The sequence below is a fragment of the Cephus cinctus genome, unplaced genomic scaffold (genome assembly GCF_000341935.2).
Source record: "Cephus cinctus unplaced genomic scaffold, Ccin1 Ccin1_scaffold0401, whole genome shotgun sequence".
NCBI lineage: Eukaryota > Metazoa > Arthropoda > Insecta > Hymenoptera > Cephidae > Cephus > Cephus cinctus.
In genome coordinates, this window is record NW_014333085.1 from 1,172,872 (window position 1) to 1,190,615 (window position 17,744).

The 17,744-nt window shown below is 41.6% G+C and overlaps 1 protein-coding gene across 1 annotated transcript in view; it reads right to left on the reverse strand.

The window, feature by feature from the left end:
- Window positions 1–8,463: 8,463 nt before the first annotated feature.
- The window catches only part of LOC107267379, a 12,673-nt gene continuing 3,392 nt past the window's right edge, over window positions 8,464–17,744 (reverse strand). The window contains exons 2-3 of the mRNA XM_015738998.2: window positions 17,011–17,344; window positions 8,464–8,679 (exon numbers count right to left, since the gene is read on the reverse strand). Coding sequence (XP_015594484.1) covers window positions 8,595–8,679; window positions 17,011–17,344 — 419 coding nt within the window. The 3' untranslated portion in view covers window positions 8,464–8,594. The remainder of the gene's footprint in view (window positions 8,680–17,010; window positions 17,345–17,744) is intronic.

Genomic DNA, 17,744 nt, shown 5'->3' on the forward strand with positions numbered 1-17,744 from the left:
AGACGAAGAAGAGAAAGGGGAAAGCTGGGACGACAGGGGGGGGGGAGGAGCAGCGACTCATTGACGGGGCTCCGCACCCAGACTTCAATGGCCCTGGAGGACACACCCTTGGAAATAAGCAAACACCCTTCTGACGCAAATTGATGGTCCTTTACGATTTAAATGAATATGGAAATGTTTAATGCTCGTAATTGACGTCAGGTGTCGCGCCCACCTGCCAGTAGGGAAATTTTTCAATGGCAATGGTTCTCTTGCCAAAGGTAACGAATGATCTTCTGGTGATTTTCATTGATCTTGCGCACGTGTCACTTTTGGCAAAGAATACTTGGCATTGGACAGGTTTTGGATGGGTCGCTTTTCAACGGTCCAATTATGCGTGTCACGTGTCACTTTATTACGTGGGATTACAGGTTTCTGCAAAAATTATTCCTACCAATGATTTCGTCGGGTGTCGGCGTCGCGATAAATCCGGAAGAACAGCTCGAGGATTTGGTCCATAAATGAAGCGCGAACGAACCGAGCCTCACCGACTCTTTTCAGGATTTTCTTTTTTTATGTTGCTGCTGGGATTTTCATTCGTTCTCACGAAATCCTTGTGTTTTGCTCTCTGTCATTGCTCTCCCTCTCTCTCTCTCTCTCTCTCTCTCTCTCTCGCTGACTGCAAGCTCACGTGTCCAGACTCTCTTAACCTTCCTCCCTCTCGTGGAAGAGAGTCCTTCGTCTTTCGCTCCGAAAACTCCTGGGACTCGGGGCAAACGTGGGTAGGTCGGTTTAGCAGGCAGTGAATGTCATGTAAAAACACCATAGATCACCTTTATTGTTGCTCTGTAATTCGTTAACTGTTTACAAAATCAGGAATCTCGTATCGTATCTAATTTCATTAGGTAATAATTCCTCGTTCATTTTTTCCATTTATTCTTTTTTTTCTTTTTTTTTTCGATTTCCTCTTTTTCTTTCGCCTCTCGTCACTTCGTCTCTCTACGTCGTCTCGGCGAATACAAGTATTACGACTGGTAACAAATATATAGCGATCTAAGTAAAAACAAGGTGGTTAAAAGATGTACACTTTACGCTGACGCAGCCCGCTGGCAGCGACAGTTGATTCGCGTCTATGAAAACTGACGCATCGGGATTGCGGGGACACGAGTACGAGAGAATAAAAGAAATGAAAGAAAAAAAAAAAGAAAAAAAAACAGTGCTGGGAAGATGCGTGTATTCCGAACGTTACCCTCGATTACCTTAAATTCACAAAAGACAGAAACTTCAAGGCCCCGTCGGTCGAGAACGACACTGTCGAAAATCTTCCCTGAATCAATAGGAAACGAGTGACGTGCTTTTATCATCGAACGTCTTTCAGGCTGTTCGCATGTAAATGCATAAGAACGCGAAAGGTCGTAAAGGCTTGAAAATATAGCTATATATATGTATACCAGGTTATTCAGCCCAAACGCACCATCCGAACATGGTTTCACCATAGGGTTCAACTTCAGGTGGCACGCTTCTACTGAATGATCCTGTATATCGTGATTTGAGTCGAGTCGTAAATTTGAAAACTTCCGGCATCCATCGAGCGTCTGAAGAAATCATGTTTATTTGCAATCATAGCGAACGTCATTTATTTCCCATTTTTCAAAATCTTTTTCACGTGTATCTCTCTCTCAGTCTCTCTCATGCAAGCAATCACGCATAACGCATACTCTCTCTCTCTCTCTCCCACAACATTCCATCGAACAGTAACGATCGAATGGCCGCAACTATGATCCAATCGCAGAGCAACGAAAAGACTGTTAGAATTCACGCGTCGTTGCGTATCCAAAATATTTTTAGATACCCAGCACACTTTTCGACTGGATCGTCGTAATCGTTAAAATATAAAATTTCAAACCAATAAGACGTAACAACAAAAATCCGTATTTCCAGCAATCCCATTTTAGATCGATCGAACCAATTCGATCAGAGACTAGTATAACTCAGCGAGCGTGACCGCAGAGGCGTGCAGCGATTATTCGTACTACGTAATTCGAACTGCCGACAATACATAACTTTCCTTGGGATATCAACGTATTAATCAAGTAGGCAATCGTCCTGGCGCGATCCGTTCGACTAATCGCACGCGAATCCTTGTACAAGTTATAGTCCAATCATTGGGTGCTCAAAAAGGGGGTTACCTGGAAAGTTTTACGGGAGTTTTGAAAATTTGTATGTTTATAGCATTCGACGTGCTCTTTTCGAATTTTCAGTTTGCCAACTCGTATCTTTGCCGCTCGCGCCGCCATATTAGCAAAATGGCGCTCAAAAACAGTTTCTTGAGGATATCTCCTTTTCGACTGATTTTACGATGAAAATAGTTGTCATAAATTAAACTAGAGAAAATTTCCTATAATTTATGTACCAACATTTTTTTTTTGTAAAATGAATAGTTTCAGCGTATGTGTGCCGCGAACCAACAGGCACCTACTCCAAACAAGCGTATTACGTATATTAACGAAAAATATATAGTGTGACGTGATTTTTCGATTCACGGTCACAAGGCGACTCCGGCTACCGATACAGATAACGTTCTCGATTTCTTTCGCCCGATGCGCTGGGGAAGTGGCCGTGGAGGATCTCCAAGAGGTACGTACCGATTCGCTAAGGAACGCTCTCGATTTGGTTTAAAGGGACGACTCGAGGAAGACGGAAGAGTTATCGGCTGTAAGGATCTCGACCAATCAGATGATCAGAATGATTAGTTCTCGAATTTGACTATTGTCAAAGTCAGTCTGGCTCGGGGCACCGACCGAGGTATCACGAACTGCCTCGCGCTCCCGTGCTGTCTGTTGATAGTTTTTCTAGCTGCGTTCTGCTATGGTATAGAAAGTTCTCGCTCGTGTAGCTCTCGCGTTGCTCTCGCGATATCCAGGAAATTCTATGGGTTTCCTGTGCGTGTTCCGGAAGTGCAGTGCCGTGTTCTAGTGCAGTGCCCACCCGAGTGTCTCCTGGATGCAGTTCCCGGCCTTCACGGATCAGCTGCACCAGCTCCGGTGAGTCTCCCAATTTATTAATTGGTGAAGGGATTTCGATTAGACACGTCCGATTCGTTCTGTCGATCCGTCAAAAAACTCTTTTTGGCCGCCATTTTTTCAATATGACGGCGCTAGCGGTCAAGATACGAGGTGGCAAAGAGAAAATTCGAAAGGAGCACGTCGAAATCTATAAACATACGAATTTTCAAAACTCTCGGAAAACTTTCCAGGTAAAACTATCGAATGACTGGGCTATTATACAAACGACTCAGTCGAAATAGCAATTTATAATGTTATTATTATTATAATAATATATGTATATATGTATATTGTACATTTATATATATAACATATCATTCCACGAGTGGTAAATCAACAGCACTAAGTAGAAAAAGCCCTCAGCGTTTAGACCAGCTAAATTTCAACGTCGGACTCTCGGCTACTTACAATTCGATATAACATCCTTGAAATCGTAGATTCCTGCGATTTTCACTTTTTAATTCGATAACTATTATTCTCTCTATGTCCATAGTAAACATCGTGTTACAGTTAACATGTACTCTAAGGTGATTACGAATATACATTTTTTTCTCCTTTTCCGCTCCTTCACTTTTCTTCTTCTGCATTTGGGTTATATCGTGTGGTATACTAAAATAGCATCTACGCCATTTACTTTTATCTTAGTCTCGCTTTTAAATGCCTCCCCGAGAGACTCGAAGACGTCGACGCTGTCGTCAACGTCGGGACGTCCTTCGAGTTCGCCGAGGAGCGTCCTTTGATGATTTCCACCTTTTTCTTTTTAGAACGTGCTTTAGACTGGTGAGCTTGTATAAAAATCAGTAACGACCGACGCAGGTAGCGTCCATTATTAACGCCTAGATTTATCTCTAAGTATCATTTCTTTTGGTACGTTAAGCTCGTGACGTAACATCTGGTATCTGTGTGATTTTGCGTTTGTGATTAAAGATTGGTCAGAGCTTTTCAGCGTTGGAAAATTCGAAAAAGTACACTGAGCTTTAAGATTTTTCTTACAATTTCGCATTTCCATGAACGGCTTTGATTGGGTTTTGATTGACCGTGCGGTGGGGTGGGAAGGGGGGAATCTTCATATTTTTTTCTCACATTTTGATTTGTTACAAGCCTTGGCAGTGCCCATATTAATTCGTGATCGAAGATACCGTAACTAGAAAAATCGTATCGACCTGTTTTCGATCGTCGTGAAACGATGGTAAGACTCTTTTTAGCAAAAGTCAGCGATAGCCGAGAGAAGTACGCGGCCTTCTACGAGTAACGGAGATAATATCTTTTTTTCTCAACTTTCTCAAGAATATACGAAACAATTGACCGAGTCGCGTTTTGGTCCTCGTATAAACGAATCGATTAATAAATATTCGATAAATCGAATCAAGCGAGTCTGACGCCCATGGATTTCACTTTGGGCCAAAGTCCTCGAGAATTTGTAGCGTTGAGGTAATACGGGTAGCTACGTTCGCCAGTAGGAGTTTGGAGTCGGAATGTGACGGCGGGGGTGGTTGGGAAGCATTGTGGAAATTCACGGAGGTTAACTTTGTGAACGAATGAACAAATTGGTTGCATGCAGGTGCACCTAATTGCATCGAGCTCAGATGTTTTTACATCCTAAGGAGGAAATTACACGCGAAGGCTAACGTGGCTCGATATCGCACGAGAGAAGAAACGGATTGTGGGAATGAAAAAAAAAAATAAAAAAAAAACAAATGAAAAAAGAGGGTAAGGACAAAAAAGTGACAATTTATTGAAGTGCCCGAAAGATTGAAGCTGAAAAGGTTCATTGGAACGGCAGTGGACTACGTATGACGTATATGCTTGGTCCACATATGCTAAATGGGATAAAAGATGAAAATCTCGTGGACGAGAAACAGGATCTTTTGAATGATTACACCAGATATAATTTTTTGCAGATAATGCCTGCCTGTCTCTGTCCTTTCCTATCTTCTTGATGTTCCAATTTTTTTTTTCATTTTTTTCCTCTAGGGAAGACGATATTTCCGCAGTGGTGATTACACGATCGGGGGTCTCCAACCAACCTGGAATGACGAATATCGTATTCCCTGTAGAATCGAGGATGAATTCTACCCTTGGCTCTTTTCCATCGACTAAAATGAGCGAAGTGTATGAGCGCGACATTTGTCAGGTTTGCCAGGGTGTTGGTGGCTACTGCTGAGAATTACCCTAAAACGGTGATCAATATATAGTAGGTATGCGTTACGTGTAAATTTAGTATCGGGATTCAGTCCAAAGTGAAGGCCATTGGGTAAGTCGAGAGAATGTTTATACTTCTTGAAAAAAGCCTGTCTACGCCTATGTCTATTCTTATTATAACACGTATTCGTATTTCCCTTATTCCCCGTCGTTCATAACCAAGTAACATGAGTTCTTGGGTATTTCAAGAATGCGCAACGAACACTAGTAGCTACGAGCGTTAGGTATGACGAATATGAGAAGTCGTCGAACAATTAGGCCATCCGATTAAAGCCGTGATTGAATTAATGAAAATATGGCAATCGCATGGGATGAAAAAATAATATTTTTGCTAAAAGAAAAATTGAACATAATTAAAAAAAAAAAGTGAAGGTACAGCATGACCAGTGAATCACAGAGCATCCTTCGTATCTTTCAATGCATTTCGTTTATGAGGACCCTTCGACAATCAGTAGGCTGCAGAAAGCAGATAGTCTTCGAAATAGACATTTGTCTCTTTTGGCGTTGACGCTTATCCTTTAAAACTTTTTATTAAAATTCGAGAACGGTGCCTAAGTATATTGTCGCGTGCACTAAGTATTACGTTTTTACAACCTGACGCCTCGCGGAAAAAAAAAAAAAAACATGTCACACCTCGAATCAGCTTTACCCTTTAATTTTCATTGAATACCGTCGCTGCCCACGTAATAGCCGCTACTGTACTTCATGCTTTATTATACATATTAACCCGTGCCTCTAGTAATTCACTTCGATCGTGTACGTATATATATATATATATATATAAATAACGAATTTTCAATTTTTGTTCGTTATCCCTAGAACTGATCCATAATCTTAAGTCGCTAAAGTCATTCGAGATATAAAAATGCCGCTCCAGGCGTAATTGATTTCACTAGAATAAGGGACGGCGTGAAAGTAGTGTCCCTCGGGATATTTGCATACACACGTGGTTCGCTATACGGTATATCGCAATAACACGACTATTAGATTTCTCACGGGACTTGACAGCGTTTAAATGAAATTGTACGTGCGTGACCGAAGCTTCCCTGGTTCGAGAAGGAAGTTTCACGGATTTTAGGATGCGTCAATAAAATTTTGAAAATTTTACAAATTTCACTATTTTTCGTTTCTACGCGCGCTTACGTAATCTAACAAAGCCCATATACTGGAGATAATTTTTTATCGCGTTTCAAAGACCGTTAAAATGCAAAAAGCTCCATTACTTGTGTTTCCGTAGTGTATTTCAAATTTTTTCTTATCTACGAGGAGGGACAGAACTTTCGTGGTAGAAAATAAATCGGCAGATTTCAAAGGCCTACGATTAAATTGGTTTTCCTATCGATCGCTTCTCTTCTTGTATCAACGAGATACTTCGTTTTTAGGCTGCTTCAATTATTTTTCTCTTTGTCTTTTATTTCACACCTCCTGAACTCTTCTCAAATTCCTACGGCATCGTCTTCGCTCGTATTGATAACTGTCTAAATACCTATGCGCTTCCGTTCAACGGAATATCAACCCCTCGTCACGTACTCTATTATTTTGATTTATATTCTATCCTACCTATAGGTATGTTATCCTATCTAAAGAGAACTCAATTCCGTTTCGATTATAACTCTTAGCATTCTCACTCGATCCGACACGAATCCACCAAATGAAATTCGCTCGTTGGACGTTCTTGCAGAAATACGAAATACGATTGACGGTGCAGAAAAAAAAAAATTAAATTCCTGCCAACCCTCAAAACTCAAAAATATCCTGTTCTGTTAGAGTGTGTCAAAATTTGAAATAAATTTTGAAAAACAAAAAATTACTCGAACATTACGACGGTAAATTTCAATTCCGGTGAGATTTGATACGTTGTCTAAGTAGGAATGAAAGAACATGATACGTCACTTCCGTTTGCAATTAATTACCTAATTTGACCTTTAAGGCTTAAGATTTTCATCGCGACGTAAGATATGTGTTGATAAGAGCATGCCAAATCAGAAGAGAACAAGATTCCGATTCAATGCTCCCATATTTCATTCGTACTCCCGGATACTTCTTTTCCATTCGAGTCACATCCAAATCTCAGCACCTCTCGTTTCATCCGCGATTTCATCCATTAGGTTTTATCGTGCGAAATCTCCCGTACGGTGGGGCGCAGGAACGCAGGAGCGTACCAATACTATACTAAGCCCCCGGGTCTAACTTTTTTTTTCCTTTTATTTGTCCTTATCAGTCTCGCAAGCACGAGACCCATTTCCAGACCTCGAAACGCTCGATTCGCGGTTTGGCAAATTTCCACGAAATTCCTCGCGTTTACAGGCCTCGATATGGAGATGAATGATGTGATCAAGCATTTTTCCCTCTTCGAGTCAATCCGCGACTCGCAAGAGCCCCGAGAGTGTCGCAGGTACTATACAAAGTACGGTAAAATGTAATATCAGAAAAAAATATCCCGTACAAATAGGCCGAGCATTAAATTTCCAAGATGGCGATCAAATGACAAAAACAGTATAAAGAAAATAAGAATCAAAAACAGTAAGGTCAGGCATACCGTGCCACAGTGATTTACCAGTGAATCAAAACACGCGAAGCAACAAGTCTCTAACATAGTTAACGCTTTAAACCCGACGAGTCTTCCCGTGGAATTAAACATTAATAATTCCGGATACCGGGAAGATCTCGAAGAGAGAAAAATGAATGAATTTATGCGTCGCCCCGGTAGTAGCTTATCCGTCCTGTCCACGACCTAAAGTATCCAGAGAATAGATATCCTTAATGGCATCCCCGTATATCCCCCCTATACATATACATATAATATGACTATCCTATCCACCATCGACAATATGAATCATGTCAGTTAACGCAGAGCGTAACGGCCGTTACTCCACCTTACACAGTTTCTACAGTAATCAGTAATCAGTATCCCCCTGCAGCCAGCATACGTGACGTGTTGCCGATAGTGTCCCACGAATTGCTTAATGACGCTCAGCATCTGCCAGCAATGGTAGTAACGGTAGCGGCAGCATTGCTGGCATTAGCCACGATAATAATAATAATACTATAACTATTAGCCCCTGATAATAATAATAGTACCGCAGTAATCTAGTACTTGCGCCCTCGCGAAGTAGCGATGCCGTGTATACACGGTGTCTCGGCAGCCAAAGAGGAAAAACAGGATGAAGGCGTCTGCACGTGACGCGTGTCAGGGCTGACGTGGAAATAAGGGCGAAGCGGGGCAGGGTGGATGCCGGCTGATGAGATGATGGAACGAGACGTGTTCTGGAGAAGGCGTGAGAATCCTAGGGCCTAAAGGTCGGATTGAGATGTGGCCAAAGCACTCTCCGCCGTCTCCTCGCGTCGTCATAAGGGCCTCGTGACGTCACTACACTCGCAATGCGTCGGATGGTGTCCTCGGCGATCCACCCGGTTGCTTATCGAGTGATCACTGAAACAATTGAGAGAGAGAGAGAACAAGAGATTAATTAAATTTCAAGTCGTAACGATGGAGTCGTGGGGAGAACATTTTTGGAAATTCGTGGAATAGCGAAAAAGGTGAATTTGAAGGGTGCGGAGCAATTAAGTAAATTGACCGTAACGGAGGCTAGGGCAACGGGAGGATTATTCTCGGTTCACGTTGTTTTAGGGTATAAATAATATCAGCCGGTGACATCATTCTTATCACGCTATACACGCGGCTCGAATATTTTTTTTTTTTTTTTTTTTTTTTTTTTTAATTGGTACGCTAAACAATTTTTTTCTCGCTTTACTTCATGGTGATTTCTTTACGAGCAATAACTACTTTGCGTCCAACCGGGTGATTTAGTGATCATCCCGATTTTTTTTTTTTTTTTTTTTTTTTTTCTTAGGGATAATATTTGCAGTTTGGGGTTAATTATGCACTGGTATTATCTTTGGTGAATTTATAATTTTTTGTTTTTTATAAAAATTTTGTCTATCGATTATAGCAGTGTTGCGAAAGATTTTGTGATTCGATTTTGTTGTATTTTGTAGGAATCTTGAGAAATGAGCTTGGGGCAGCGAGGAAAAGAAACGGTAGTGCCAACTGTTTAATGCCTTTACCTCTCACCTCCCCCGCTAAGCCTACTTTCGTCATTTTTACAAGAGTTCCAGACATTTTGATCGGGAAGAAAATTTATTGCAGTTGGAAGGATTTGTACGATTCAACACTTGTTTGGTCTGATGAGAATTCATTAAAACTTTCGAGTCCCGCGGACTTTGCGAAAGAGGAAGGGGAAGCGAGTTTTAGCGAAGGAAAAAAAAAAAGAAGAAGCATTTATAATGGGCCGAGAATAAAAATTCTTGAAGAATACAAGAAAACAATTTCTAATTGACATCTGACAAAACGTCCAATTAGTATTAAAATCTGTCTCCGACGAGGTCCCAAGTAAAAGTTTGGCCCGTGCAAATAAATGTCAATTTTCGAAATTCGAGTTTCGCAAAGACACGAGATTTCGTCCGTTCGAAAGTTCCGAAATATTTTAACCCAAATTCGAGAGAATGCCCGTCTGATTACGAGGGCTCGGCGGCAAAAAATAGAAGACAGCCAAAGTCCCGTAACAAAAGCAACAAAAGCAGCAAAGGCACCATTGTTAGCCAGCGGGTTATACGGAGCGGTAACACAGGCTGGTTTACCCGGCAGCCAACCGAGTCGCTTTACGTTCCGCATGTAATATATATATATATATATATATATATATATATATATATATATATGCATCGGTCTATAGACCTTAAGAATATTGCATATTCATATCTCTTAGCTTCATCGTGATAAGACCTTCGACGGCAGCCTTTGTGGAGGTTCGCGACTATAACACTAAGCTTTTAAAACGCTCGGGAAATTTCAAGCCGTCCGATAAGGAGTGGCTGTGTACCTGACAGGTTTATTTATTCGAGGCTTCGGATTGCTCAGCAATCACGACGAAACTTTAACAGCGATAAAGAGCAGGTCCGCGGGTAATGATTTTCAAAATTTGTAATTTCTAAAAAATGTTTAGTCCTCGCACTGATTACTCTTATTCATAATTTTCCCATGAGTCGCGAAAGCGTGAAAAAAAAAAACTAATTTTAACATTCAGTGGCATTCTGAAAAGGTCATATTCGCAGGTAACTTTATGCCGCGTTGTGGCGTCCCGACGTCTGTCGTGACGTCCTGACCCAGAAGGGTGTCCGAGTCTCAGTGGCTGTTCGATATATATAACGGGCAGGATGACGTAGCTGTTTACGTGGAGTAAGCTACCGATTTTTATATAGGGTAAAATAAGAAACCTAAGAGAATCAAGGTTTCGCCGGAAGGTCTTGTTACGGGTTTACGTGATTTAGGTATATTTTGCAATGCCGTTACCACGTAAGGGTAGCAGTGAAACTTTAATCAGTACTCCTATACGCTAATATCTAACCACGTCACGAACACTCGAAAGAGTAATTTCGATTGGGGCAATTTTTTGTATAAATTCATAGATAACGTGTAAAATGATAAAAGGCAAATACCGAATGAATATCGATATTATTAATTGTAAAAACTCCAAGTAAATATCATAATAATAATAATATTGTCCTAAACGCAAAATTAAAGGGTCGCGACCTCAAGGGATGGCTAAGATTTTATCGTAAAGTTATATAATTCGGCTTGATATAGGTATATCGCGTGTACCTATAGCTATAGGTATACATTCACTTCCTCCTATAATTGGAATACAGCCCGAGGGGTTCCGGTAAAATTCAGCATTCATGTTTTTGAATATTTATGAAGATTTTCAGAAACTGCACTCAAGTGGGTCCCGTCCCGACGCCAGGCGTCCCACGCAACCTGAATACTGTAAGGCCTCCAGAAATTCTATCAGCCTATCATAATTCGCGAATTTCTCAAACTCCCTCGCCCGTAACCTACTGTTTGAATATTTACTGGGAAATATAAAAAAAAATATTCACTCTAATTTTTTTATTACCCTTAATCGGAATTCTACGGACAGTGTTAAAGGCGCCATTAAGGATGTGCGCTTCGAGGAGAAGAGGGGAGCTTGACCCCGGATCGAGCAGGTCACGCAATCGAAAGCTGCACGCACGCTCGTCCGTAACCATTGTACGTATGTACGCCTCCGTATATACATCTATATAGAGCAGGCATATAGATACACGGCTACACAGTAGTCCGCAAACACCAAACTAAATTCAAAGCAACACGCACCTTCGATCACTATACGAGCTGCGTGGGTTGTGACGCGTGCTGACGCACTCGCGCATACGCCTAACAGTGCGTCAGAGTTGATAAATAAAAGAAGCATCAAAACGAAAGTAAAACAAGAGAGGCTGCCACGTACAGTTAATCGATCCTCGATGATTTGTCCGATTTCCGATGTGAAGCAAAACAAATTGACATTAGGCGCTTCCCTTGGATCGTTATATTACGTCATCAGTTCATTCTTAGGGTTACCATTACGTGTCCGACGTAACGCTTCTCTACTTAGGACTGTGTCTTCCGAGACGTTCCGAGGAATTGATTGAGACGTTTATCCTGTTATTAGGAGCGCTTTTCAGATTTGAAAATCGTATTAGGAAGCACCGCTTCGCTTTTCGACCATTTTATTATGACAATCATTTTTACACGTGTCAATCCAGTTATTGATTTCCCTTGAGGTGTTGGGTGAAATTTTTTTTTTATTGTGAAAAATTGAGGGACAAATTTCTATATGGCGGTATATATTTTTCAAGGATATAAGCGGGGTGTTAAAATATTTCGAACGTACATTCGAAGCAAGAATTTTGTAATAGAGGAGGTAACGATACAGGTCAAACTCACTTTCTCGTTAATGTAAAAAGGCATAAAATATAAAAAGTTTGAAACTCTATCGTCGTTTCCGTGAGAATGGGATCCAGATAAGTGACGCGAGGAAAGCAAAGAAAAGAGGGATCCACGTAGTTTGCATAACTTCATATCGCCTGACAAATTTATTCCGAGCGACCAGCACTGACGCTATGCAAATCGGTTCACCCGACTGGCATAGCGAAACAAACGGGATTTTTAAATCGCGCTTCAAACCGATGCCAGAATCCCTATGTAACCTGGCTGCAGCTCCGGCCGTGCTTGATTAATCGAGCATACACGGTTAAGCCGTGCTTCGTGCGAGACGATCGATCCCTATGAAAGCATCACTTGCGCTTTTCTTTATTTTACATTGAAATCCTAAGAGTCTGGTCGTCCAGTAAAATTCTACTGACTTTGAAATTTCGGGAAAGCTCAAAATAGAAATTGAATTGACTCCTCCAGGGGATCTACTTATTCCAGCGACGATAGCCGAAACTCCGAAAACCGTCGGGTCAGCTTGTTAAATTCTTTCGGACAATAAGCTACTCGAAATGAGAATTATCAGCTGGCTGCACTACGTGAGTCCTGTACAGTCGGGATAGAAAATCTGATAATCGGCACTTTTCCAGCAACAGCATATACCACGTTACTCCCCAGCCAGTAATAACACGTGTTCCTAGATTTTGAACGAGACTATTATTCTCTATTTTGGAACGCTTCCAAGAGCCTTCAAATCTACAGTCATTTTCTCGCCGAAAGTTAGCCCGGTTCCTTAAAAAAAATTACACGTGTACCTCAGTCGTTTCTCATAAAATGCAAACCCAGTCAGAGATATGAAACAAACAAACGTTTAGTGAACCCCTATGATGTATCGAATAATACGTAGCTAGCGAATGCCAACGCGTCGCCCATACATTGTAATTTGGCTGGTAAATTTTCTTTTTTGGAAAAGAATTGACAAAAAAACAAATCGTATTCGGATAACGAGCATGCTTTTCTGGGAAGCATGCAAAGACGTGGAGAAGGGCGCAAAGGCGTAGGATACCGATGGTAATATATCGTCCCTTGAAAAATTATTGCTGGAGCTATAAATTTGACTAGAAACAGTGTAAAAGAGTAGCTACACGATACGTGAAAGAGGACTACACATTAGCTGCTAGTTCCGCAGACTTATCGATCATAACTTTACAGCTAATTCTACACGTGAGTTCTCGTATACGATCCGAACTAAAAATTCGCGTTGGTATAGATACACGAACGATTTATCATAATTTTCCGTGTATATATAGACAGCGTGTACGTAGCTCCATGGTAAACAGTCTGTAGATACCAGAAGTAGCGTGCGCTGCTTTCTACATGTTTCTGAACTGGTACACATATAAAAAGACCTAGACTGTTTGCATTTCACTCAATTATGCATTTGCTCGCTATGCAAGTGCTTGAGTTTTTTCATCGAACGCGTAAAAAGATAGTTGGCTTCTTTCCGACTCCCCTCTTACTGGCTCCAAGTGGATAAACTTTGTAAATTGCAGATTTTGTTAACGATTGAAAAATTTATGAGAATCGTCAAATTAAAAAACGACACGTGAAATTATTAAAAACTTGAAATTTTTTAATTATTTTTTTTCAAGTTGGTAATGACAGTCAGCTTTCAGTAGTCATTCGGCTGAAGTAATGAACAATACTTTTGATGAATATTAGAAGGTCTATTGTTAATCCAGGGGGTAGGCGCGTGGGATGCCTGAGAGACCCCAACTCAATGCTTTTAAAATGTGAAAGAGAATCGGGCAACCATTCCCGGATTAAGCTTGATGAAAATTAAGCTAAAAATAATATAGGAGCAATAACATTTTTAATAAGATAAGATTCTTTTGTCTCGAAACGCCCTTAAGATCAGTTGAACGTCATTGTGCGTTTAATCGGTTTTCTCTTTCGATCTCGTATCTAAACTTAAACATCAGTAATCTTTTTATCTGCTTTACTTGTAGTATATCTGGGTTGCATAACGAATATTGCACACGGAGTTCCGTTACTTTCTCATTACGCAAATTTCCTTTGGGAAATTTTCGAAGCTTCGTCGATTATTCCAATCTCCAAGAATTACGGCTCGTCGTGACTTTGATGCATGAACTATCGTCACGAATACGTGTGTCTGTAGTAAGCCCAAAGTTGGAAACCCATACGGCTTGAAATATTAGTGTTTTGTTTTTCTTTGTCCCAGCTGCTCCGGCGTAGCAGATGCTCTTCATTCTCTAACTTAACAGTTTTCGCGTTTGATTAAAATCCCATGGGCAATATGCGTATTTGAAAAAAAAAAAAAATGAAATTTTATTTTCTGCACATTCCACCTTCTCATCCGCCACAGTATTCGCTTTCTTCGAAATTTCACGATGCCTCAATGGCGATTTAACTTGAGAGGTATTTCACTGAGCTTGCTTCTGTCCCTTCTGCCCCGCAGGATAAGAGCCCCAAGTTTTCCAGCAAACTAACCACGAAAGAATGTTATCTCCTTTTTATTACAAACCCAAGCCAAACGACGAGACTTATTTTTTCCCTGAAATTCTGTCAAAGTCAAATCTCATTATATACCTACGGAACCCCCGACGGTCTTCCTGGAAAAGCGGATCCCTATTTTTCACTTGCGGTCACAAATTTCCAGCAAACCAATATGCTTGCCAAAAACAACCAAACCATCAGACCTTCTTACCTTTACATTGCATACATATGGCGTAATATTACCAAACTCTTTGCAGTGGAATATCCATCTCCCAAATTATGAAAAATACTAAGTCTGATTATTTAATCGGTCCTGATTGCACAGCTGCACCAGGAACGAGTAAGCTCCACAAAAATCAATATCAGTATCGACGAAGACCGAGTTTTGTAAAACAGCCTACAGCCAGTAGCCTAACGATCGGTTTGGCCATTCGTGTCGAGAGTCAAGCAAGAGTATACCGGAGTATAATCAAGAGCAGACGTCAAAAGTAATTAAACTACAATCGTCCATAACGACGAACTGCATGACTTTTAACCAGAGGCATACAGTCCGCTCGAACAGCCTCGTAACTTCGTTTGGTTCTTCTTCCCTCTTCCTAATATTTTTCCAAGCCAGCTGCACGCTTCTCCACGAGCACCGAGGAGCACTCTATAGTGCAACACGAAAAGCCCATGCTATGATACAATCTCTTGTTGACGAAACGTGCTGCCAGCGATAGACAAAACAAACGACTAACGGAAATAATTTTCAAGGAAAGACACTATAGTCTCTCTGTATGTGCGTCCTGGTTAGGATTTAGCCGTCTACTCGAGCTGAGCTTCGTAGAAACGTGGATCGACTTGAGGTTGCGTAAGAAGCTAAACCAATAGAGCCAGGGAACTTGACTACTCGAGGCCCTATCTGTACCAGGGTAAAACAAGTCTCGAGTTTCAGGAAAGTTCGTTAAGATCATGGAAAGGCCTGAAGTGGTTTTGCTGGATAAGTCGGCAGCAGCTGAAATTCGTCTGGTTTGAGTCTCTACGATTATTTCGCCCCGAAAGTTTCGCTAACTTAGTCCGAGGTTTGAGTTGAGCCTGAATCCTATAAAAAGGTATATAGGACGGAGAGAAGGAATATAGTGAAGAAATATGTAATGCGTTAGTATGGAGGATGCGGCAATTAGACATCGATATCGTGACAGTGCAATTCGCGTGCGCGAGCGCCATAAACAGTTTTGCCCGCACTTTGAGTCGCTAAATATTTAACCGGTATGTAAAGCTTCGCAACGAACACAACTGCACATTCGAATCGATGACAGAACAACGAAAGGGGGTGGATAAGAGAAGGGGAAAGGGATCAAAAGCTGCTAGTTTGAAGGCCGAACAAGTTGCACTTGAAAGAATTGTGCTATCCGGAAACTCATTGTCACGGAATGAAAAAAGAGAGAGATATATGACTGGCCACCCCTAAGGGCTTGACCAGGATGCCAGATGCATAATTAAAAATCGCACCAACCTCGAGAGAACTTTTTTATTCGAAAGCTCGGAGACCGCGAAGGGTAAGTGCAGCATAAAATGAGAACGGGACACGTTTTTCTCGTTGCAGCTTCTGCGAGTTAACGTCGCACGTGTGCAACACCTTTTCAGGGTTGGTGCAATTAAAAGTTCCGGTTCTTTCAGTATTTCATTTTTATTCAGCCTCCCGGGCCTTCTGGTAGACTATAACATTATGTTAATCTGATTACGCATGTTGCTGTGGTAACGTGTCTCATTTTCATGAAAAGGATCGTCCTGCCTCGTTCCCAACGAGGTAACCTGTAATCAGTAACCTGCGTACTGCTGAAAAATCCCGAGAAGCTCTACCCTACGACCACGTACGTTGAAAAATGATTGTTGCGTAGTAACAATTTGTTTAAAACCAGATTATCAGTCATTTTCATTGCACGCAAGTCGATATAAAGCGTCGTTTTCATTAAAATGCTTCAGCTCGGTAGAAATAATTCGCAGCCGATAGAGCATGTGGCTGGTAGCTGGCAGCCAGTAACAACATGATCCGTAAAAGGGTGGGAACTTCGGCTATAAAGATTCGCGAACGTGGAAGGGAACGAAAGCCATAGCTCGCGCCGTCTAATCCAGGCTTGATGTATGAGAGCACAGTTGGTATTCCTGGCCTGGTACGTCCCCAAGCCTCTTCTGCCTTCTACTCTAATGCTGCCAGTGCTGCCAACCACCGTAAAGATGATGAACGGTCGGCAGTAGAAAAATAACAACCCACCCTCGGTAGGGCGCCGAGCGGGGGGACGATAAAGGGGGGAGCTCTACCGAGCGAGACCCCTAACCGCCGGTAAAATTAGAAAATAAAAAAAAACGAACGAGCAGACATCTGATGTTGAGAAGTTAAAATTTTTCAAAGTCGTAGTCTTAGCAAGAAGAATATTATTAGCATAACTAATGCTAAAGTAAATGTGACATTACCTTAGGTCGCTTAATCCAGGCCTTCTTATCCCTCTGGCAGAGTGTCGTGGCGGTGCAGCGCACCTGCAATCACAATGCATCACACACAGGGCGACGCTGGTCGCCAGCGTCACTACGAAGGGTGCAGCGAAGAAGTGCATGATCGTCGCGATCTGCGCCTCGCGATTATAGTCCGCCATCACTATGCTGCCGTTAACGCGGCTGTAGTGGCATGGAAATTTCGCACCCTCGTAACCCAGTTCTCGTGTGAAGTTCTCACAGTCGACGACAGGAGGATATCCACAGCCTTTGATGTTTACCATGAGAACAGCCTCGATGTCGCCGGAGGAAGACACTGAAGAAGATTTCCATAGAGGACACCAATACAGTTTACGAATTGCCAGAATCCAACAATCCACCAGCATAGCATTGCATTACTGATAGCTGAGAACAGTTTCTTCTTTCGATCCTCCATATTCGACAATCGCTCTCATCCAATTCCCCGTGATTATGTTTATTATTGGAACAATCAACGGATTTACGGGTAACGAATTACGATTTATGATCAACGAAATGAATTTATGTAAATTCATAGTAATTCCTTTATTTCTACAAATATTAATGCATTCTTCCTCCCACCCGTGCAACTGGCTGGCCTAGCGATATTGATTTCTACCTGTAATATCCCATCACCAATCGTTTGTCACTTGGCGACCCCTGCTACGTATGTATATCCATTCGCCCCCCCCCCCCCC